This window comes from Castor canadensis, chromosome 15 (assembly GCF_047511655.1).
Source record: "Castor canadensis chromosome 15, mCasCan1.hap1v2, whole genome shotgun sequence".
Lineage (NCBI taxonomy): Eukaryota > Metazoa > Chordata > Mammalia > Rodentia > Castoridae > Castor > Castor canadensis.
This window is the reverse complement of record NC_133400.1, coordinates 89452536-89477031: the sequence shown is the minus strand read 5'-3', so window position 1 is coordinate 89477031 and position 24496 is coordinate 89452536. Positions and strand designations below refer to the sequence as shown.

The following is a 24496-nucleotide window of genomic DNA, read 5'->3' as shown; positions in this document are numbered from 1 at the left end:
AATCCCCTTCTGCCTCATGGAAAACCCAGAGAAGGAAGCAGAGCAGCCCCAATGGAGGTGGTCAGCCTCCACCCAAAATCATATAAGTGAAAAACTTCCATCACATCAGGCCAGGGTCCTGAAGTCCATGGAGACAAGTGTTTCCTCCCTGGGAGGAAACACGCATAACCATGGTGGCCTCGTACCATGGCATTTGCACCATGTTGACCAGGCCCAAAGTGGTTTTGACTCTTATAACAATTGAATAAAGTCTTCACAGGAAGAGTTATTGATCTCCATTTTCCAAATAAGAAAGCCATGCCAAAGGGCTCTGCCCAAGAGCTAACTCAGGCAAACGTTCCCGATTCAAAAAAAACACTTTGAACCCTCTTCTCATTTTCTGTCATTTCTTCTGTCCCTGCAAGCTTCTTCATAGATAGTTCCAAGATCAAATTCACATTGATCACCTGTGACAGAGCCTCAGCCTCCTTTTCTAACGTCTACCTTTTCTACCGTTCTACCCCACCACAGTCAAATTTATTGTCCAGTCCCTTCTAGAATTTATATGGTATAGCCTTCAAAAGCCACTCATGGAGTTGACTTGAGCCTCCAGCATGGGAAAAAGGAAAGAAAGGCTGTGGGAAGAGGAGAGTCTAGGTATGTTAAAAAGTCCAGCACATCTCACCCCTCTGTGGCCACACAGTCACCCCAGAGCTTCCTTTCCTGATGAGGGTGTAGAGTGTCTCTTGTCCTATCTCCCCTATCGTGAAAGGTCATGACTTCATCCCATGCCTTCTCTAAACAGTCCCAGAGACAACTGAGTCTAGCTGCATGTTAGGCACTACCAAGAGCCATGCAAAGTAAGCAATCTGCCCAATCTGCTGCCAGTGGTGGGCAGATCATAAGCCAAGACCCCAGTGGACACTGAAGGCTGGTGGAAATAAAGCCTGTTTTCTCTGTGGTTCAATCATAGATAGACCTTTTCAAAGACCAAGAGGAAATCAGGAAGTCCTACCTCAAGACTCATTTTATCTTCCTTAAAAGCAGGAAGTAGCCAGGTATGGTACTGAACATTTATAATCCAGACACTCAAGAGGCTGAGGCAAGAGAATCTCAAGTTTCAGGTCAGCCTGGACTACATAGTGAGTTCAAAGACAGCCTGAACTCCATTGTGAGACTGAGAATAATAAAACAAAAAGCAGTAAATTCAGGAAGGCTCAAGGTAAACCTGTATTAGCCAGAATCTTTGGTTCTTGCATGTAGGGCCTCAGTTTCAGTTGTCTCTGTGGCCTGGGAAATCTCTGTCCTCACAGTTGAAGGGGTCTTTGAGACACTCTGGTTCAACTGCTGACAACACTTTCCCTACCAAGGGCCCCTTCTACTTCCTGAAAGAGTTTCTTTTCCCACACCACAATGATATGTAAATGATTTATTTCCTTTCTCTTTTTGTATTCATTAAGGACTTGGGAGAGGAGCCCATCAGATCCCTAAGCAGCAGGGAGGACCTCACCGACTTTTTAAAATCCTCTTGCCTTGGTTTCATATGACTGTGTAACCAAGTACCACAACTGAGCAGCTTACAACAACAGACAAACATCTATAAAGATCCCAATTTCTAAATAAATTTACATTCACAGTCCTGAGAGTTAGGACTTGGCATATCTTTTTTGGGGACACCATTAAACCCAGAATTCCAGTGAACTTCAAGTCCTGTACCAAAGAGAGACCAGACCTGCCTTGCTCATCACTGTATCATTAGCTCTTAGCAATTGTCATGCAAAACCATGTACTGGATAATGTATAAACTAAAATGAAGGCATATATATTTGATCTTTTTCTCCTATTTGGGTGAAAGAAGCTTCTACTATACTTTCCGCTATGATTTGAGTATTGTTTGTTTCTGAAAGTTCATGTGCTGAAAGCTTAGCACCAATGCAATGGTATTGAGAGGAGGTGGGACCTTCAAGATTTGGAGCATACTGGAAAGTGTTTAGGTCATGGGGGTACCCTTCTCAGAAGGTATTAATGCACACCCAATAGAATGGGTTAGGTCTCTTGGGATTATATTAGTAATATATAATGTTTGGCTGTTCCTCAGGCACCATTGACTGCTTTCATACACACTCCCACCATAAGGTGCCATCTGCCATGTTATGATATAAGTTGAGGACCCCACCAGATGTAGCTGCTTGAACTTGGACTTATCAACCTCCGGATCCATAAAACTATTTTCCTTATAAATTACCCAGTCTCGGGTATTTTGTTATCACAACACAAAATGAACTAAAATATGGTAGATGTTTGTTTCTCTAGGAATCCAACTACCAGAAATATAAAAACAACAAAGTTGTTTTTAAAGGAACTTGAAATGAATAACTACCCCGGAATCCATGAACAGAGGAATGATGTGGCATAGAGGGTGGGCTGGCATCATCCACCTTGCCTGGACAGTGAAGGTCTGTGGGCAACATCACAGAACCTAAGCACATAACTAGCCAGCTTGCTCATGGCAGTGATTGTTATAGGGTCATGCTGGCTAAGGCATCTATGCCCTCGCCTTTGCTTATTTGTTCCCAAATTTTTCATCATAAATTGCATATCATGCCAAATGTATAATAAGCCATATAAATTTCTTTCAGCTCCAGGGAATGTTTGCAGTTGGTCTCCTTTGTGTTTTACATGTTTATTTAGAATGCATCAGGTCCTCAATGATCTGGGCAACAAGCTCCTGTACTGAAGTTGTCTGGTGACTCCTCATCACTGTCCAACCCCCATCCAACACTTTGCTCCCACTTACTTCCTTCTGCTGCCTTCCCGTGAACACCAGACTGGACCCTTGGTGCAAAACTCAGGCCATATAATAGATCTTCGGAAGGACTGGCACAGGGTGTGTGGTGGGATGTACGTGGGTGTTCAGTGGGAGAGGTAAAGGCAGTGCAGTGAAAGAAATGTTAAAGTGAAGCTAGCACCACCATGAAAGCCAGTTTTAATCATCTTATACAAATAGGAAATTTTTATAAAGTCCCCTGCAAAGTTAAAATTTTTGAGTATGAGAATTCCACTACGTGGTGTTTACAGGCATTTTGAATTTTCCTAAAGCTGATGAGTAGTTTTCAGTCCTGCTGGAAAATATAGTTCACTTGTCACATAATCAGAAGTATTTCATCTAAAAAAAATAACCTTACTTCTCACATTGTCTTAAGAATTAAGTGAGATAATGTAGAGGAAGAGAATAAATTGTAAAGATCTATAATCATATAAACCTTTTTATAGGTTATTTATAGATTCTTAAAAAACTCTGCTCCATTCCTATCTACTTCCTGAACATTTTGTACTGATTAGTGTAGTATATAAATAGTTCTGTAACTGTAAATGTTTCACAACTAGTTTTCTCGGAGGGAGGAAGACAAAAGACCCTGATTTGTAACATTTGCCAATTTCTGTGGTGCAAATATTCCCATCACGGCCAGTGTCATCGACCAATACGATGTCATTGATTCATTTGATTTAATAGGACCGTATCATTGTATGTGGGAAGACAGCAATACGGTTAGTTTCATGAAGCAGTAAGAGCAAGCTCTGATACATACCATTGAATATAAATAAATGCACTTAAGTTATTCACAGTTTTGGTTTGGTTTTTTTTTTACAAAAGAAGTACATGCTTGTTGAAGAAAAGAATAAGAAAACACACATAAACAAAGAAAATCCTTCATGATTCCATATCTCACAAAGTATTTATTTATTCATTTATTTTTTCTTATTAGCAGTGCTGGGGATCAAACCCAGGGCCTTGCACATGGTAGACAAATGCTTTACCACTGCTCTATGTAACTACTGTTTAGCTTTCGATGAATAGTATTCATGCATCTCAAATATACATGTATACTTATATTCTTTATCAAAAATGCAATAGTAGAACAGTTATTGTTTTATAAACAAAAAAATATTTATGAAGATGTTTATAAGCTTATATAGGAACAAAATGTTAGCCACTAAGGGAGGCAGGTACCTTTAGGGGCAAACTCCTACATTCACCCACACCTTCCAAGTGTTCTTTCCTTTTCTTCAGCTAAATCTTTTTGGAGATAACTGAGCATGTCCAGAGGCAGTCCTGCCTGCATTTTTTATGACCCAAGCTGAGCATGCCCAAAATTGTCCTGCTACTTTAACCTTTTGAATATGAACCTATGACCTTGAGCTAAGCATGCCCAAAAATATGTTTACCATCTTTCCTTCCTAAACTCTGACCTTAAACTGAGCATGCTCAGGAAGTGTGTTTCTATATGAATATGAAATAAAATCTCCATGGAGGGCATTGCCTTGGAAAAACTCCCATGTTCTCCTTACCTGCTTCAGGTAATAAATCTTTCTCCACACTTTAATTTCTTGGCCATGCTTGGTTTTGGCTTTGCATTCACCAAGGTGCAAACTCATTGCACTTGGTTACAAAAATGCCATTATAACTTAGGAACACCCATTAATCATAAAGTAAGAGGAAAATGTCAGGGAAAAACATAATTGCAAATGGTCAACTGCTTGGTCTTAAGAATTTTACCAAACTCATTACTTGCAATGAAACAAGGCTCTTTAGATCCACCTTTGAAAATGATGCTCACTAAAATCTTAGAAAAGAAAGGATGTCTAAACCCATCTAGCCCAACACCCTTGGGTTGGCCAGTATCTCCTCTACATGACCTTCCCACCCACCTTCATCTCCCCAGGTGACCATGCATCCTTGTTCTCCAGCTAAGCTAGAGTTCAGCACCCAGCAGTTCCTATTCTCAGCCCTAAGTTTAGTCTTAGAGCCACTGGGAGTATCCCTTTAGAAAGCAGCAGCTTTCCAAGTATTCAGTTAACTGTTGTGCAGGGCTTCTCCTTTCTAGGCAAATACCCTCTCAGTGGGTCCACCATTGTACAAACAAAGGATCTTCCTGTCCTTCCTGTACAAACAGACTCCAGTTCAGAAGTGAGGTGTCTAGAAATGAAAACAAAGAGAACCTTCATGTTCTCAAACAAAATGATGTCCATCAAACAAAATGAAATCTTCGATGATGGGTTAAATTAAGTGCTCAAGACAGACACTATCCAACTATCATGCAACTCGTGTGTTGGGGGGGTGGGGGACATGGAGAGAAATAAGGAGCTATCAGAGAGCAATAGATGTTCTGTAGAGACTCAAGTAGAGTAAAGTATGATAAAGTATGACAAGGTGACAGCTGACAAGGGTCTTGTTGGCTTCTCTGAAGGACTGAGATCTCAGTGACAAGGAACCAGGCAGAAAAAGCAGCTAAATCCAAGTTCCTGAGGCAGCAGGAACCACTTCCATCTCTTGCGTCTTGGCACCCCAGCTCCCCCAGCAACAAGTCCTGGCCAGCCGGCCTGGCTTCTTTCCCTCAAGATCTTGGGATCTCCCACATAGGACCAACCCAGGTGTGGCTGGGCGACTGGGTATGGACTCACCCTGATAACCACACTGACAGGAGGCTCTTCTTTTATAGGCCCTCTAGATACATTTATTTAATGACAGAAATTTCAGAGTAGAATTTCAATGACCTTGAAGAAAGATGATTAAGTGGCCTTATAGGCCTCTCAGACCCTCCCCACTGGCATAGGAGTAATACCTTTCTCAAAGGCTCCAATCTGCTTTCCAGAGTCTGGCTGGAAATAGGGTCCTCCACTGCCCCAAGTTTCCATGGAACCCTACCTTCTCCCCATGGAACCCCACTTTCTCCCCATGGAACCCCACCCTCTCCCCTGAGCTTACAATACCTAATACTCAATATGTCTCTGAGTTAGTGGATATTTGAAGACTCAGCTGAAATGTCCGGCAGCCTGAAACTGGCTATGTCACTATCTCCTCCATGGAGAGTTCTTCCAGCCTGGATCTCCAGGGTTTAGCGCTCTTCCTACCAGATCATGGTGGCTGTGAGTCTACTGAGGGAAGAAAAAAAAGGAAGAGGTTAGGGAAGGGGAAGGAGAGTGGGGGACGGGTAGGACCCATAGCTCTTCCCTCCACCTCTCAGAAAATGGCATTGTTTTCTGTACTAGGCAGAGCTCCTTATCTTATCTCTCCATCCCCATCTCCCCACAGTGCAGAAGCCTGCAGCATCTCTGAAACGCTCTTCCCCTACTAAAGATGTTAGATTAGGGGAGGGGGAAGTGTGGGGTTCAGACCCTGTCTGAGGCAACTGAGCTGGTTGTTGCACTAGATCCTGGGCTTGGCTGACTTGCTGATCCCACCTTCCTGCTAATTATGTGCCTGCCCTGCCCCTGGTTCTTGGCCAGCACTGTCCAGTCTCCAAGGAAGTCCTGGGCCTGGTCTGAGGACTTAGATGCAGCACAGGCTGCCCAGTTCTGTCAAAGGCTAAGCATTTGCATAACAGACAGACTCCCTGGTCTTTCTCTTTGGCTCCAGGATTCTGAGAACTGATGTACTTTCATCATCCCTCAAGACAAGAGTCCAGATGTTCTAATGTTGACCGCAGAGACATCAACGTAAACAGCAGTTAACTCATGATGTGACTCAGGATGGGTGCAAGGGTAAGACAACCTGGCAGAATGAGGGTCCATTCTGTCCCCTGTGCACTCCTACCTCTTTCAAAACTCTGGAGAAAAGTGTCCTTTCAGGGCATAATAAGTCAGGCCCTGTCCCCAGAACCTCTTCACTGGACTCAGCTCTCAGCTGTTCACAGCCAGGAATTAATAAATCAGGTACCACCACCCACCTCTGAGTCTTTCCACCATTTGCCCTGACATTGCCCTGCTCTCCTCACTGCCTCCACCCTGCTCTGGGTCTTCATCTCAGACTCAAGTGAGCAAATTCACCGTCTGTGGGAGCCCTGCCTCCCTATGCTACTTCATCTCACACCTCACACCCACATCATCTTCCAAAAGCACAAAGACCTCCTCTGGTTGAAAACCTTCCTATTTTGAGTTTGGGATGTAGCTGTAGTGTTAGATCATTTGCCTACCATGTGGGAAGTCCTGGGTTCCATCTTCAACATCAAAAGAAACAACAACAACAACACAAACCAACCAATCACCAATAAAACAAACAAAAAGCCTTATTTGAGTTCTGGAGAAAAAATTAAATGCTGGAATTTATGTAAAACACACCAGCTGTTCCACAGACATTATCCTTCATATTTTCTCTACCTCATTCATTTTCTCCTCACCATATTGAGGCAGGTATTACCCTTATCCACCATTTTACCATTGAGGAAACTAAGATACATGAGTGTCACTGACTCACCCACCAGCCTTACTCACACAGCTGGTGAATGGCTTTGCCAGGATTTATTTCAAACTCCTTAGTCTGACAGTTGAGATGTACTGTAATGAGGCTCCAGCCTCTACCTCATCTGCTAACAGGTCAGACACCCCCTCCAAAAAGATATTTGTCTCCCTTTATTCACGTAGGGCCCTCTGAAAAGAATGGCCTCTTACTTATTGAAAGCATTCCCCACCTCCAGTGCCAGACTCAGGTATCAATGTGGTCCAATTCTCTGTTCCTTGCTGAGCACTCTTATAACCTTGGATTCCATGAGGTACCCGAGATCCACTGTATGTAGTCATTTATAGCTACATCTTGTCTTCCTCAGAGGGCAGAGGCTGGTGTGGCACCTCCAACCAAGTCCCCATAAACACAAAAGAAGGAGGGTACCCAAGAAAACAGTTGTAGAATGACTAAATGAGTGAGTAAATGAATATTATTAACACTTCTGCCTTGCAGTCATGAACACAAAGCTCCAGGGGCAAGAAAATAGAGCTCTTCAGGAGCACTGAGAATTGCTGTCCATCTAGGTGAATGTTCAGCTGGGCAGTGAAGACGGAGCTCTGGGCTCAGTGAAGTGCCTGGCACAAAGTATCTCTAGCTGATAACCGCATCAGCTGGCAGGCCACCAACACAGCACTACCTATGTCCAAAGTGATTCAGACTTCCACTTGTCCAACCCACAGGCCTCCCACCAGTGGAAATCTGTGAAGCTGAACACTTGCCCCCCGGATTCTTCCCTTCATTGGGAGCCAATCTGCCCCAGGGGCGCAGAGAAAAGGTTGTGTGTGGGGAGTGCCTGGTAATAGTCATAGTTTCCAGGGACAAGTTAGAGCAGAGGTTCTTAATATTGGTTTCTCATTCTTGACTGTGCAAGCACCTGGGGAGCTTAAAAAAGGCTAACCATACCTGGGCTCCTCCTCAGACTCACTGGGAGGTCAGGCATGGGGGTGGGCCCACAGATGGCACCTCTCAAAAGCTCCTGGTGTGTTTTCAACAGGCAGCCAGGATTGAGATCCACCAGCTCATAGCAAAATGGTAAGAGCCAGGGGGAAAGGCAGAGCTGAAATGGGAAGCAGGTGCCAGTGTCTAGCGGGGGTGGAGGCACCTGCAGTGAGGAAACAGCTGTACGCATCCCAGAGAGAGTAAACTACAGACAAGCAAGAAGGAGCTTGCGGAGAGCAGACTTTGGGCTCTTTCCCAGATTATAGTCATGCCAGAGAGAAGCCAGGGAGGAGAGAGGTGAGGTCCTGGTGGGCAGGTCCAACTTCACAAACACTAGGTTGGAAGAGCAGTATCTGCTCTCTCTACAGGGCAACTGAGCTTGGTCCCAGTGCTTTACTGGCATGGCAGTCATGTTTATACTCTACAAACTTAAAACCTGGACTCGTTTTCAGAGCAAATGGAAAATTTTATCTAGATTGTTCCTAAGAATCTGGAACATACAGCAGCTATTGGGAAGCTAGTTGGGGAGGAGGATAGCCCACTACATAGAGAGAAACATGAGTCTGAAATCTTAAAAACTTGTTCAAGTTGTCCAATGTCCTTTGGACAGGCTGTGTTTTTCGAGACGGGCTGTCACTATGTAGCCTCAGGTTGGTCTCAAATTCTTGACCCTGCTGCCTCAGCCTCCTGAGGATTATAAGGCCTGTACCACTACACCTGGACAGCCTGACATCTAAACCTTTGTTTATCCCATTTGGTTGCATGTTGCAGAGTCTCCATATGTCTAAACCAAAAGGAATTTCAAGACCAAATAAGGGCTATCTCATAGTTCTCAGACAATATGGTATCACCTAAGAGTCTCCCTCTTCTTATTGAGCACAGTTGTGAAAAAAATACCTGTTAACCCTGTCAATACCATGGACTCCATACCTACTGGGCTAGAGACAATGCCTGTGGGTGAAGGAGTCATCCTGGTTGCCTGCTGTAACAGGTCATATGTTGAAAAATCTTGTACTAAGGCCAACAGCAATTTACAATCTGGCTTAAGCCTTGATCCATTTCATTTTCTTATTTGAGGTTCTGAGGAAGGAGACTAGGCCTTGCTCACCAGGAATTATGACACAGGTCCACCTTGATAAAAACTGTGCAAAAAGCAAGAGATCCCATTCAGCCATTCGCTTAAAAAGGATGTACTGATGGGCACCTGTGTGCCAGCTCTGCTCTGGAAGGCTGCCAAGAGTAGACATGTGATATGGACACTAAATAGGGATTGGGTCATGGGGTCTGTCAGGAATGGATATAAATTAGGATTTAAATGATCCAGAGGCAATCTAATGAAGACAATGTGTTATTTAGCATATGAAACTTGAAACAACTAGAATAATTCACCTAAAAGAGTTTAGTAATTGACATCTGAGGCTGGTGGAGTGGCTTCAGTGGTAGAGTGCCTGCTTAGCAAGTATGAGGCCCTGAGTTCAAGCCCCAGTGCCACCAAAAAGAAAAAAAAAAAAAAGGTTCTAATTGACATTGTGGAGACCTGTGGGGAAATTTTGTTTTAATTGAATTAATTTTGGTTTCATTAAAGCTGTTTCACCCAAGCCAGTATATCAGGTTGTTCTACTCAGCTAAATGTCAGTTTTGGGTGTCTGATTCACATTTTAAACACTGAGCACTTACCAAACATTTAAAACACATGCAAAATACTCACTTGATTGAGGCAGTTTAAAAATCTGTGAATTTAGAGACATACTAAAGCAACAAACTACACTGGAAATCTATTAGGAGGGAGTTATGCCCCACCTATCATTTATAAATTCCTTGACTTTGGAGACATGTACAATAGCTAAACCTTGAAATGATCCAGAAGTTGTCCTTCAAAATCGTATACTCAAAGTACAACAATAACAAAAACCCCCAGAGAATTTAGTCTCTGTTAGAACATGTTGCAATGGTTAGGCGAATTGACTGCAACTAAAATAATTTACTAAGCTCAGAGTAAAATTAAAGGAAACTAAAATTTTAAACAAGGTAAATAAAAGTTCAAAGAAATATTTTTAAATCTCTGATATGAATTGTATTAAGTTTTTTGAGATAGGGTCTCGCTTGGAGGCCAAACTGGCCCGAACTCACACTAATCCTACCTCTGCAGCCCACTCAGCTAAGTGTTCCTTTTACTAGTTGGGGATTTTTTTGGTTTTGTTTTCTGTTTTGTTTTGTTTTGTTTTGTTTTGCTGGTGAACTTGCCATTTGCAGAACTAGTCTTTTGGTAAATGATTTTCAGAGAAGTGGCTTTCAGAGAATGGGGTTTCCCAGAATGACCTAAAGCCGCTTTGGCTTGTGAATGCTTCTTGTACACTTTCCACTCTTCTGAATGTTCTGGACTCTGACGAGGAGACTTTGCGAGCCTGTGCCAGAGTATAACCTTCTGGCTGCCCTGCAGGGCCTTCAAAGCAACTCAGAGCCAACATTGCAGACATTTCTGTGTGTTTCCATAGAGCATTAGCTGCAACTTCTAGAAGCTCTTTGGCCTTCTATGACTATCATCCCCACACACATACACTCATTCAGGAGGATCCACTTGATGGACTCCCAGGTCACCCTGCGGCACTTTTCGGGACATGGGTGGCCTCTGAGCACTTGAACACCATTCCAGGTTCTTTTCAGCTCCTCACTCTGAGACCTGAGGTGAATCACTTCCTCTCTCAGATCCTCACATGACCTTTTTTGGTCTTCTGGGGCAGTAAAGAAGTTTCTGCTACTTTGGTGTTTTGTGGCCTCTTCACAGCCTTTCTTAGAAATGGGCTTGCTAGTGTTAAACAAAAGGCCTCAAAGATCCTGTCTGTAATATCCTGTTTTCCTAGGCATATCTTCTACCTCCCTGGGCTTGAGGTGTGTGTGGTGGTGGTGCAGAGGGGTGTCCATTCTTCCTTAGCCAGAATTTCTTAAAAATGTGAATGGCCTCCTGGATAGGAAGCCTGCTCTCTGACTGGCTGTCCTCAGGTTCCACCCCTCCTCAGCCCCAACTGCCAAGGCCACAACACTGGTGAGGTCACTCAGCCTCCCTGACATTATTAGGTGAGCTATAGGGCTGGGGAAGGATGGATTCTGGAAATCCAAACTGGCTCTCAGCAAATGATCTGTGTCCTAATAGGGATAGTGACCCAGAACTTGATCTAGGGATTCTCTCTCCTTTACCCACATCCAATTCTCTACCTGTTATGGTTTGGATCGTAAATGTCCCCTAAAGGCCCATAAGCTAAGGTCTTGGTCTCCTGCCTATGGTGCCCCTAGGAGGTAGTGGAACCTTTAGGAAGTAGGACTTAGTGGGAGGAAGTCAGACCACTGGGGACTCACCCTTGAAGGGTATTTGAATCCTGGCCCCTTCTTCTTCTCTCTCTCTCTCCCTCTTTTTTTTGTTTTGTTTTTTTGTTTTTTTGCTTCCCCCAGCTGCCATGAGGTGAACTATACATCCCAGCAAGATGTACTTGTGCTACCGTAGGCCCCCAGTGATGGGGCCAAGTGAGCATGGACTGAAAGCCTGAAAGTGTGTGCCAAAATAATCATTTCCTCCTTTCAAATTGATTATCTCAGGTATTTTGTCACAATAATGGAAAGCGGACTAACATACCCTCACACCAAGGCAGTGTTGTACAGTGAGGGGATTTGTCAAGAATACCCACTGCTAGTACTGAGTATCTGCTACATAGCAGAGATAGTGCTAGGCCACGTGAAAAACTCCAGAGGCAGATAGGCACCTCAGGGAGCACCCACCACAGCACCTGCAAAGGCCCAGCTGGTGCAGCTCCACTGCCAGGCTGCCCCAGGAATGGGCTTTGAGTGACCTTTAATGCTGACTCCATACGCTGTGTAAGATGCCTGATGGTCCAGGTACCATCTCTCATTTTCCAGCTAAGCAAACTGAGACTCAGAGAAGGAAAGGTATTTTCTCAAGGAAACCTGTGGCAGGTCTGGGAGATACAGACCCATGTCCCCTGGTGGGCACAAACATTAAGTGCAATGCTAATTAGCCACTAAAACCAATGACGTGTATCTGTATTTTTGTCTGTAAAACAATGTCCACAGTTTAGTATTACATACAAAAATAGGCTACAAGACCATCTATATAATGCCATTTCTGAGAAGAAAAAGTGCACACAAATAGATACACATAAAAAAGATATCCACCATTACAAAAGATTCTGCAAGGGATCCTGCACACAGAAAGTGACACCCAACTTAACCATGAAAAGGCAGGCAGCACCAAACCACAGGATAAGAAAAAGCAAGACAGTAGAGAGTAACATCAAGTTAAGTACACACAATCAAACCTTCAAACAACTAAGATAACTAAATGGCAGGAATCACCACATACCTATTAGTACTAACGCTTAATGTTAATGGACTTAATTCACCCATCAAAAGACACCGTTTGACAAAATGGATTAAAAAAGAAGATCCAACAATTTGTTGCTTACAGGAGACTCATCTCACTGACAGAAATAAGCATATGCTTAGGATGAAAGGCTAGAAGAAGATTTACCAAGCCAATGCCCCCGAAAACAAGCAGGAGTAGCAATACTTATCTCTGACAAAGTAGACTTCAAACCTACATTGATCAAGCGAGATAAAGAAGGACATTCCATACTAATAAAAGGGGAAATAGACCAAAAGGAAATAATAATCATCAATCTGTACACACCCAATGTCAACGCACCCAATTTCATCAAACATACCCTGAAAGACCTAAAAGCATATATAAACGCCAACACAGTGGTTGTGGGAGACTTTAACACTCCATTATCATCAATAGATAGGTCATCCAAACAAAAACTCAATAAAGAAATCCAAGATCTAAAATATGCAATAGATCAAGTGGACCTAGTAGATGTCTACAGAACATTTCATCCAACCTCTACACAATATACATTCTTCTCAGCAGCCCATGGAACCTTCTCCAAAATAGATCATATCCTAGGGCACAAAGCAAGCCTCAGCAAATATAAGAAAATAGAAATAATACCGTGCATACTATCTGACCACAATGCAGTAAAAGTAGAACTCAACAACAAAAGTAAAGACAAAAAACATGCAAACAGCTGGAAACTAAATAACTCATTACTTAATGAAGAATGGATCATCGATGCAATAAAAGAGGAAATTAAAAAGTTCCTGGAAGTCAATGAAAATGAAAACACAACCTACCGGAACCTATGGGACACAACTAAGGCAGTCTTGAGAGGAAAGTTTATAGCCATGAGTGCATATATTAAAAAGATTGAAAGATCCCAAATCAATGACCTAATGATACATCTCAAACTCCTAGAAAAACAAGAACAAGCAAATCCCAAAACAAATAGAAGGAGAGAAATAATAAAAATAAGAGCTGAAATCAACGAAATAGAAACCAAAAAAACCATACAAAGGATTAATGAAACAAAAAGTTGGTTCTTTGAAAAAATAAACAAGAACGATAGACCCCTGGCAAACCTGACTAAAATGAGGAGAGAAAAAACCCAAATTAGTAGAATTAGGAATGCAAAAGGGGAGATAACAACAAACACCATGGAAGTCCAGGAAATCATCAGAGACTACTTTGAGAACCTATATTCAAATAAATTTGAAAATCTAAAAGAAATGGACAGATTTCTAGATATATATGATCATCCAAAACTGAACCAAGAGGAAATTAATCACCTGAATAGACCTATAACACAAAATGAAATTGAAGCAGCAATCAAGAGTCTCCCCAAAAAGAAAAGTCCAAGACCTGATGGATTCTCTGCTGAATTCTATCAGACCTTTAAAGAAGAACTGATACCAACCCTCCTTAAACTGTTCCATGAAATAGAAAGGGAAGGAAAACTGCCTAACACATTTTATGAAGCCAGTATTACACTTATCCCAAAACCAGGCAAAGACACCTCCAAAAAGGAGAACTATAGGCCAATCTCCTTAATGAACATTGATGCAAAAATCCTCAACAAAATAATGGCAAACCGAATTCAGCAACACATCAAAAAGATTATTCACCACGACCAAGTAGGCTTCATCCCAGGGATGCAGGGGTGGTTCAACATACGAAAATCAATAAACGTAATAAACTACATTAACAGAAGCAAAGACAAAAACCACTTGATCATCTCAATAGATGCAGAAAAAGCCTTTGATAAGATCCAACATCATTTCATGATAAAAGCTCTAAGAAAACTAGGAATAGAAGGAAAGTACCTCAACATTATAAAAGCTATATATGACAAACCTACAGCCAGCATTATACTTAATGGAGAAAAATTAAAACCATTCCCTCTAAAATCAGGAACCAGACAAGGATGCCCACTATCTCCACTCCTATTCAACATAGTACTGGAATTCCTAGCCAGAGCAATTAGGCAAGAAGAAGGAATAAAAGGAATACAAATAGGTAAAGAAACTGTCAAAATATTCCTATTTGCAGACGACATGATCCTATACCTTAAAGACCCAAAAAACTCTACTCAGAAGCTTCCAGACATCATCAATAGCTATAGCAAGGTAGCAGGATATAAAATCAACATAGAAAAATCATTAGCATTTCTATACACTAACAATGAGCAAACGGAAAAAGAATGTATGAAAACAATTCCATTTACAATAGCCTCAAAAAAAATCAAATACCTAGGTGTAAACCTAACAAAAGATATGAAAGACCTCTACAAGGAAAACTATAAACTTCTGAAGAAAGAGATTGAGGAAGACTATAGAAAGTGGAGAGATCTCCCATGCTCATGGATTGGTAGAATCAACATAGTAAAAATGTCGATACTCCCAAAAGTAATCTACATGTTTAATGCAATTCCCATCAAAATTCCAATGACATTCATTAAAGAGATTGAAAAATCTACTGTTAAATTTATATGGAAACACAAGAGGCCACGAATAGCCAAGGCAATACTCAGTCAAAAGAACAATGCAGGAGGTATCACAATACCTGACTTCAAACTATATTACAAAGCAATAACAATAAAAACAGCATGGTACTGGCACAAAAACAGACATGAAGACCAGTGGAACAGAATAGAGGATCCAGATATGAAGCCACACAACTATGAGCAACTTATCTTTGACAAAGGAGCTAAAAATATACGATGGAGAAATAGCAGCCTCTTCAACAAAAACTGCTGGGAAAACTGGTTAGCAGTCTGCAAAAAACTGAAACGATCCATGTATATCACCCTATACCAAGATTAACTCAAAATGGATCAAGGATCTTAATATCAGACCCCAAACTCTTAAGTTGATACAAGAAAGAGTAGGAAATTCTCTGGAGTTAGTAGGTATAGGTAAGAACTTTCTCAATGAAACCCCAGCAGCACAGCAACTAAGAGATAGCATAGATAAACGGGACCTCATAAAACTAAAAAGCTTCTGTTCATCAAAAGAAATGGTCTCTAAACTGAAGAGAACACCCACAGAGTGGGAGAAAATATTTGCCAATTATACATCAGACAAAGGACTGATAACCAGAATATACAGGGAACTTAAAAAACTAAATTCTCCCAAAACTAATGAACCAATAAAGAAATGGGCACGTGAACTAAACAGAACTTTCTCAAAAGAAGAAATTCAAATGGCCAGAAAACACATGAAAAAATGCTCACCATCTCTAGCAATAAAGGAAATGCAAATTAAAACCACACTAAGATTCCATCTCACCCCTGTTAGAATAGCCATCATCAGCAACACCACCAACAACAGGTGTTGGCGAGGATGCGGGGAAAAAGGAACCCTCTTACACTGTTGGTGGAAATGTAGACTAGTACAACCACTCTGGAAAAAAATTTGAAGGCTACTTAAAAAGCTGGACATCGATCTACCATTTGATCCAGCAATACCACTCTTGGGGATATACCCAAAAGACTGTTACTCCAGAGGCACCTGCACATCCATGTTTATTGCGGCACTATTCACAATAGCCAAGTTATGGAAACAGCCAAGATGCCCCAGCACTGATGAATGGATTAAGAAAATGTGGTACCTATACACAATGGAATTTTATGCAGCCATGAAGAAGAACGAAATGTTATCATTCGCTGGTAAATGGATGGAATTGGAGAACATCATTCTGAGTGAGGTTAGCCTGGCTCAAAAAACTAAAAATCGTATGTTCTCCCTCATATGTGGACATTAGATCAAGGGCAAACACACAAGGGGATTGGACTATGAGCACATGATAAAAGCGAGAGCACACAAGGGAGGGGTGAGGATAGGTAAGACACCTAAAAAAAGTAGCTAGCATTTGTTGCCCTTAATGCAGAGAAACTAAAGCAGATACCTTAAAGCAACTGAGGCCAATAGGAAAAGGGGACCAGGTACTAGAGAAAAGGTGAGATCAAAAAGAATTAACCTAGAAGGTAACACCCACGCACAGGAAATCAATGTGAGTCAACGCCCTGTATAGCTATCCTTATTTCAACCAGCAAAACCCCTTGTTCCTTCCTATTATTGCTTATACTCTCTCTACAACAAAATTAGAGATAAGGGCAAAATAGTTTCTGCTGGGTATTGAGGGGGGGGAGCGGGAGGGGGCGGAGCGGGTGGTAAGGGAGGGGGTGGGGGCAGGGGGGAGAAATGAACCAAGCCTTGTATGCACATATGAATAATAAAAGAAAAATGAAAAAAAAAAAAGAGGAATGCACCAGGAATCCGCACCTGGTCAGCAAAGATGAGAACTGTGAGCTTCCTCAGACTAGTCCTTTGTCTCTTTAAAATGGGCTCTTTAAAATTACTGAGCTGCAGGAATTCTTTGCACACTAGGTGTTAGACCCTTGCCATAGATGTGCCCCACTCTATGGGTCCCCTCACTTTCTCCATGGTGTTCTGCAGAGCACGAAAGTTTTAAATTTTGATAAAGTCCAGTTTATCTATTTTTCTTGTTGCTTCTGCCTTTGGTGTAATAGTTAATAAAGTTCTCAGAAGACTGACAAAAAAAAAAGATATTTTTTACACTTTTTATCTACACTTGATCTTTGAATAGAAAATCATCTGAAGTTTCTACTTTCTATATTTTTTCTTATTTATTTGTTTGTTTTTGAGACAGGGTTTTGCTATGTAGCCCAAGGTGACCTCTAACTCATGATCCTCCTGCTTTAGTCTCCCAAGTGCTGGGGTGACAGCGCACCTGGCTTTTCTACATTTTATCTTACAGTCTAGGCTTCTGAAGGAAAAAAAAAAAAAAAACTTTTCTCTATCCTCTCAGTTTAGGTGACTGGAGTCTGCAAATTTAACTGACAAAAAACAGATTAACAGGGAAAGAGATTTATTTTGCATACATGCCAGAGAATCACAAAAAGAAGCAAAAAACTCAAATTGGTGATTAGACTTGAGCACTTATGTCAGTTTAACAAAGACTGACACACTGTGAAGTGATAAGACAGAGGAAGAGAAGCCCAGACTGGCCTCAAACTCTCACTCCTCCTGCCTTAGCCTTCCAAATGCTAGGATTACAGGTGTGAACTACCGTGTCTGGCTTATTGATTCTTTTTCAATGGTCATGTCTTGCTCCTGATCTCTTCTGATGATTCTCCCAGCCACAAACCATACTTGGTTATTTTCTCTTGCATATTCCCCTAACAACAGGATCAATTCTTTTCCGGGCGTAGAATTGGATAAGTTAGAAGCCCCCAAAGCACCTCCCCGTTTACAACAGAGACAGTAGTAAAGTCAGCTAATAGGACAGTGCGAGTAGGAGTTCTGGTACAAAGGCCTTCCTTTGTGGATCCTAAGAACTTCTGTACCAGTTCATTTTCTTTTCAAAGATTTGGACCTTGGTCTACCATTACAAAGAGAGCCTAGATTTCACCAACAGAAAGTCCGAGGTGCCACGTATGCCCTATTTTTGGTAACATTGCTGTAGACAATGCCTTTGTTTTTTATTTCTCAACCTTTCCAGACTTTGCCTGATCCTTCTGTTCTAGAAACAGATGCCTCGTTGGTGAAATGGAGAGCTTACGCCCTTTCCTTCCCCGTCAGTCAATGGATAGTGGAGGAGTGGGAGAGGCAACTTAGCTTTCTCACAGGTGGGGATATCTAGCCAAAATGCCAACACTGATTCTTTTATTGTTTTCTTTGTGGGCTGAGGCTTGGGCTGCAGGGGAGGGGAGGGAAGGGAGGGGTAGGACTAGAGCTGGAGCTGGGTGGTAGCCAGTAGGATGAGTGGAGGAGAGAGAGAAGTGGACTCCTGTCCCCTTACTCAATCCTCTGAAGGTGAAAGGAATGGACAGGTAGGCAGAAAAACAACTTCACGGTTGTGGAAGTCCCTTCTCAGTGTATTTGGCTTGCCTCTCTCTTCGTCGGGCTTTATAATGCTCAAGTAGAGATAAGTAGACAGCCCCCCAACTCCTCCCCGGCCACTCGCCACCACAGGTGCAAGCTTACCACAGTTGTGTGCTCACTCCACCACAGGTGAGTACCCGCCACAGGTGTGCCAGAACGAGGGTGTGACAGGACAGGCTGGACTGGTATGTTTTGCAATAGCTCCCCAGGGGAGCTGGCTCTGCCTCTCTCCCCACCCTAAATGAGCTCCACTGACTTGGCATAGCTAGTACAAGATAAGGGTCGCATCACTGATTGTTTGAACTAAAATCCCACTCAGACAGAGACAAAAGAAAACCTCATCTCATGGAGAAGGAAACATAAACCCAGACTCATTAACTGACAGCAGGCTGTTGGTCTAATGTCAAAGCCTGTAACAATGCCCTAACCCAAGTTAAAATAGTGACCCTGCTTACAGACACAATGGGTAAGACAGTCCCTGGCAGACCTCAGTCTTTTTTCTCCATCATCCGTCCTCTCCCAGGCCCCTCATGTCTGGGACCCACCCCTCAGACTGAAGCCTTCAAAGAAACATCAGGGCCTCACAGGCCAAGAGCAAGCCATGGCCAGAGATCTTGTCAGCAGTGGGTTACAGGTCCTCAGAGGACAGCAGTGACCTGCTCTCAGCCTTGGAAACACATCCCCTCAGCACTTCTGCCCTCAGTATCTAACTAGCCAGTGGCCCCCACAGCTCCAGTGCCATCACTCACCTTTGCTCACCACAGGGCCCAGATCCTTGGGCACTTCCCACCTATCTGGTTCCATTCATACAAAGTGGATCTTGTCTCACCTTTCAAAAATAGCTATAAGATCCTCTGTCTCAGATACAGGACACATGCACATATACACAGACGCACAGAGACACACACATACATATCCACAGGGAGACTCACAGACACACACACACACATACACAGAAAGACACACATGCACATAGGCTCAGATATAGTCATATACACAACAGAAACATGCATAGACAACACAGACAAGCATATACAGAGACATGGACACACACAGACATGCACATACAAGGAGTTGGTACTCAAACTCCTTTTTAATTTGAGGCTAAAGTACAGCAGGCTGTGCGCAGAGGATGATGTCCTACCTTGATGGGGGTGTAGGTAATGTCGCCCATCCCGGGCTCAGGTTCTGACCTGGTCCCCACCCAGCAGCTTAGGCAGACTACGGAGGCAATAACACCTGTTTCCTTCATCTGTTCCTCCCCCTTACTTCCACTCATCTTTCCTCTTCCTCAGACATCAGGAGAGACAAGAGGTGTACCATGGTGCCTGCTCAAATCAGATCTGCCACCAGGACCAAGTGAAAGAGATTGAGGCTCAAAAGATTGCTAAATGAACTATTTGGGGCCCTTGGAATTTCCACTTTTCAATCAAACACCAAGCACACAGCTCAGCTTTACGTTCCTTTTATTTAGACCATCACAACAGCCAAGGGAGGTAGTGAGCAAACATTTCACTGTGAGGAGAAGAGAAGGGACCAGCCCCAGGGAGTTGCTTTTTGCCTAGAGTCTTAATGAACAGAGAGGGACTGGTGAGCAGCCCCAGATGGCAAAGCATCCAGGACCAGGAGAGCAAAGTCTTCCTCATGAGTGAGGCCATTTCCCATCCACCAACCCAGACTTTCCCTTTACATCCCCACCACAAAAGCAGAGGCCTGGAGAAGGCATTGAGAACCTGGCAGGCCAGAGTCCCACAGGCAGACAGGGTGGGGCAGGAGCCCTTGGGAGCCTCACTTCTGGGTGAGGATGCGCACAAACTCCTCATAGTTCACCTTCCCGTCCTTGTCCACATCTGCCTCGCGGATCATGGTGTCCAGCTCCTCCTGGGAAAGCTGCTCCCCAACCTGGACCATGGCCTGCTTGAGCTCCTCCACACTGATGTGACCATCACCATTCAGGTCAAAGGCACGGAAGACCATCCGAAGTTCCTCTTCAGTGGGCCCATTCTTCATCTTCTTGGCCACCACTGCCAGGAACTCTTGGAAGCTGATAGTGCCATCACCATCTGTGTCTACGCTGGCAATGATCTTCTTCAAATCGGCCTCTGAGAGGTTCTGACCCAGGGCCTTCATCACCTCGCCCAGCTCCTGGACATTAATTTTGCCGTCCTCATCTGTGTCGCACCTGGAGAAGGCTGCACGGTACTGTTCCACCTGCTCTGGAGACAGTTCTTCTGCCATGCCTGTGTATCCCTGGCACCTCAAGGGAGGTTCTGAGTGTGCTGCCAGCCAAATGTCACTCAACCAACTATTCCCAGGGTCTGGGGTCCAGAGCTCAGGGCAGCTGCTGGAATCTGAGACAGTGTCTGTTGGAGGGCAGAGCTGCAGACAGACTACCTTTGGCATGAGAACCCCCCTCCTTTTCTACAGTTGGAGCAAAGGGAGGAGGAAGGCTCCCCACCCTCCACCTGTCCTCGGGCAAGATCCTCCTCCCAGGGAGGGACAGACCAACTTCAGACAAGAAATGCTGGAACTGGAATGGGAGGGCCTACAGGAAGTCTAGTGGGAACTGATTGGGGGGCAATGGGATCATAGCCTCCCAGCTTCTCCTGGCCCTGATGGCAGAGTACCCTACATCAAGGTCATCTGCCCAGGACCCAGTTCCTCTTCAGCTGATGCCCACAGAGAATCTGACTGAGCCCATAGATTGCAGACAGCTTCCTCAACTTCACAGAGACTAAGGCTGGAGAGGAGCAAGGGGATAGAGGAAGTACACTTAAGTGGCCTCAGTCCCCAGAGTCAGCCTGGGTTCAGCCATGGGGTTCCATCAAATTCCCAGTCCAGCACGGGAGCAGAGGATGGGGCTGGCTGCCTTTAGCTTCCAGAAAGCAAGAAGCTAAGTTATATCAGACCCATAGCTGGTGCTGAGATTAAAGGAACATGTAAAGAAGTGAGGGGGAAGGCTTTTATCTTTCCCAAGGATAACCTCCCATTAACTCAATAAGTCCTACAATCCCATTCCATTGCTAGGTCCAAGGTTCTTGGTGCAGACACCCTTGGAGGTGAGTGGCATGCATGCTACACACAAGGTAAAAAAGAGTAGAACAACTGAGGCTGGAGTCTTGCCTGAGAGCTGCCTGGGAATGGAAGGGTAATAGGTAGTCGGCAAAGGCCAGCCCAGATGAAGAGTGGCAGAAGGGTACAGAATGGGGAAGCTGCAAACTTGGCTCCCCTGGGATTTTACTAAGCATCAGCCCTATACACAGCAACCCATCCATCTTGGTTCCCCCAGAGCCCTCTGCCCTGTGGAAGGAAACCTATCCTTGCCAAGCCTGGAGCAGCAGAGTTATGACCAAAATCTCAACTCTTCGATGATCATCCCTAAATGCTTTCAGCAGTGGGGCCCGTTCTTGAGAAGGGACACTTTCCACGGAGCTCACAGGATGACTATCTCAAGCAAGTCTACTCTTGATCTCAATTGGTTCCCCTATTCTCCCTCCCCCCCGCCTGAACAAAGAAACAAACTTCTTCACTTTTTTAAGAAGCTTAAAAAATTCCACTTAAATTCTACCAGCCAATCAAATAGACTGAGCATTTTCTCCTCTAAAGTGCAGCCAAACAACTCCTCCACCCCTGGGCACTACACATCCACCCCCATTCCATCCCTGAGTCCAGGGGACTCAGCTATAGAGACATAAAAAGAAATGTTCTAGTTGTCTAATTCCTTTTGGAAAGCCACCTTGAAGAAGGATCGTGACCTCATCTTTATGCTGGAATAATACAGAGACCTCAATAAATATTAAGCAACCAATTTCTCAATGAACCTGACAATCAGCTTTGGGTGGAGAAAGTTAGTCTAGCCTGGAGACCAGAACAGGGAGCAGCCTGCTTGGTAAGAGACACAGGAAGGGTGGAGCTCTTAATAACTACATTCAATCCAGTTCCTTTATTTTTTTTTAAAGAATATTTGAAGATATCAATCTATATCTGAAATTTCCTTTTCTTCTCATCTTTAGTAAGATGAGAAGGACCTGTTATTAAAATCTAAATGCTTCATAATTATTGTCTTATTATTTTTCCTTTGGTATTAAATAATATTTTACAAACAATATCAGGGGACTTGACTGAGTTCCAGGTTCCAGTTCCATCACTGATGTGGAATCTTATGTCTTAGTATCTTCAGCTATAAACTGGGATGATGCATCCACTGTATCTAAGGAGATTACTTAGGATCAAAGTGCAAAGTTCAGATCAACAGAAGGTGTTGCTACCCTGTGATAAATGTCATGCTAAAGGATATGCTGATTCACCTTTGATGTAAACCTCAAGAAAATATCTCCTTGCGGGGGAGCTTCAAAACGCTCAGTGTTGTCACCGTACCTTTCTTGAACTGAAAAGAAACAATCTATCCAGCTTAAGGTTGTAGATAAGCCTAGCAGGTGCAGGTCCTGAATCTTAGCAACCTTTGACCATCTACTCCAACCCAAGCATCCCATGCAGAGAGGGGCTTCATTCAGAATAGTATCTAGCTGAGTCCCATCATGGGACAGAAAAGTGATGGTTATTATATGATGCTCATATTCTAGATGAAGAAATGAAGTCAACTGGAAGTAAAGACCTGTGACTCCTGATTGAATGCATCCCCCTCCTCTGTCTGTCATTCATCCCCAAGGCCATGCTTTCTCTTTTCAGAGCATGTGAAAACACTAATGTGGTTTGTTTACTTCTTTCCACCCAGTCTTTTGCCTCAGTAATGGGGCAGTCAGTTACATGGCCTCAGCCTCTTAGGGCAAGAATCATCAGAAACAACCATTTATGAGTGACCCACACTATACGAGCTTGATACAGTCCAACTAGAGGCTGGGAAAGGGAGAAACGTGACATTTGTTGCCAAAACTTAGTTAAGCTGGATTGAGTTCCTTCTTCATCAGCTAGTTTAATGCACAGTGGCTGGGATACAGATCAGTGGAGACATAGAAATGCCATGGTTTCATAGGTGTCTTTGTAGCTAAAACACATTCAAAGCCTGCACCTCTGGTGAGTCTTTCTGAGTGCTAAAAGGAGCAATGAATATTGTTTATCCAGAGAGGAGCCCGAGGCTAAGGTGTACAACCACTTTGCTGCGCACCAGTTCTACAGCTGAGCTTCCCTAGGCCACTTCAGAAGCAACCTCAGGCAGATCAGTGAAAAAAGGGAAGAAGAAGTCACAACCAACCCAGGCATGGTGGCTGTACCCTGGGGCTTGTGTGCGACAGACACAAGGGAGGTACTAAAAGCTCAGGAGAATTGAAGCTGAGCAAAAGAGGCTAAGGTTTGCTGATAAGGCCCATCAGGAACCAGGTGAGAAAAGCAAAGGCTGTAGTTCACGGGAGGAGGAAAGAGTAGATTTGTAGGCAGGCTTGAGCTTTTTAAGGCGGACTCTTCTTCCCAGGATGGCCACTATCCTACCCCTCTCTCCTTATCCCCTCATGGACACATGGGTTCATCCCAGTGAGAATGACTGTGGCTCTGGGGGAGAAGGGCTTCTTCACTGAAAGGACTGAAGACCTCTTCAGGTAGCAGAGGAAGAATGAAAACCTTTCCAAGACTATTGGACCAGTCCCAGGGGGCAAGAAGGGAGAGTAAACAGTGGTGGGCTGTCCTTGATGCAACAGCTGTGTGTGCACTTACATGTACTTGTGCACGGGCATGTGTTTTGTGTGTATTCGTGTGTGTAGATGCACATTTATTTGAGCATTTGTGTATATGTGCACTATATATATATGCACATATATATATGCACATATGTTTGTGTGTGCATAGACATCAATGTGAGATGTGTGTAAGTATGTGTGCATTATGCACCTGTGTGCGCATTTGTGTGCTGCATGTGTGTTTATATGTGGATTTGTGTGTACGAATGTTGGAAAGAAATGGGGGTGGGGGGTTCCACTCAGATGTTCAGAACAAATTACTAAAGCTTACTTCTTTCCTATGGGCTTAACCCTA

The 24496-nt window shown here is 43.5% G+C and overlaps 1 protein-coding gene and 1 long non-coding RNA gene across 2 annotated transcripts in view; both read right to left on the bottom strand.

Moving 5' to 3' along the window:
- Positions 1–3308: 3308 nt before the first annotated feature.
- Positions 3309–24496, bottom strand: part of LOC141417547 (uncharacterized) — a 113720-nt gene continuing 92532 nt past the window's right edge. The window contains exons 2-3 of the long non-coding RNA XR_012442188.1: positions 5752–5916; positions 3309–4957 (exon numbers count right to left, since the gene is read on the bottom strand). This is a non-coding gene — a long non-coding RNA (uncharacterized lncRNA). The remainder of the gene's footprint in view (positions 4958–5751; positions 5917–24496) is intronic.
- On the bottom strand, positions 19961–20923 carry LOC109700840 (calmodulin-1). The gene has a single exon (XM_020186177.2). It carries the CDS (start codon positions 20912–20914, stop codon positions 20300–20302), a length of 615 nt encoding a protein of 204 aa, XP_020041766.2. The 5' UTR covers positions 20915–20923; the 3' UTR covers positions 19961–20299.

Bases quoted from the DNA above. Each gene is read 5' to 3' on its own strand.
- LOC109700840 (XM_020186177.2), bottom strand. From the start codon at position 20,914: ATGCCAAAGGTAGTCTGTCTGCAGCTCTGCCCTCCAACAGACACTGTC.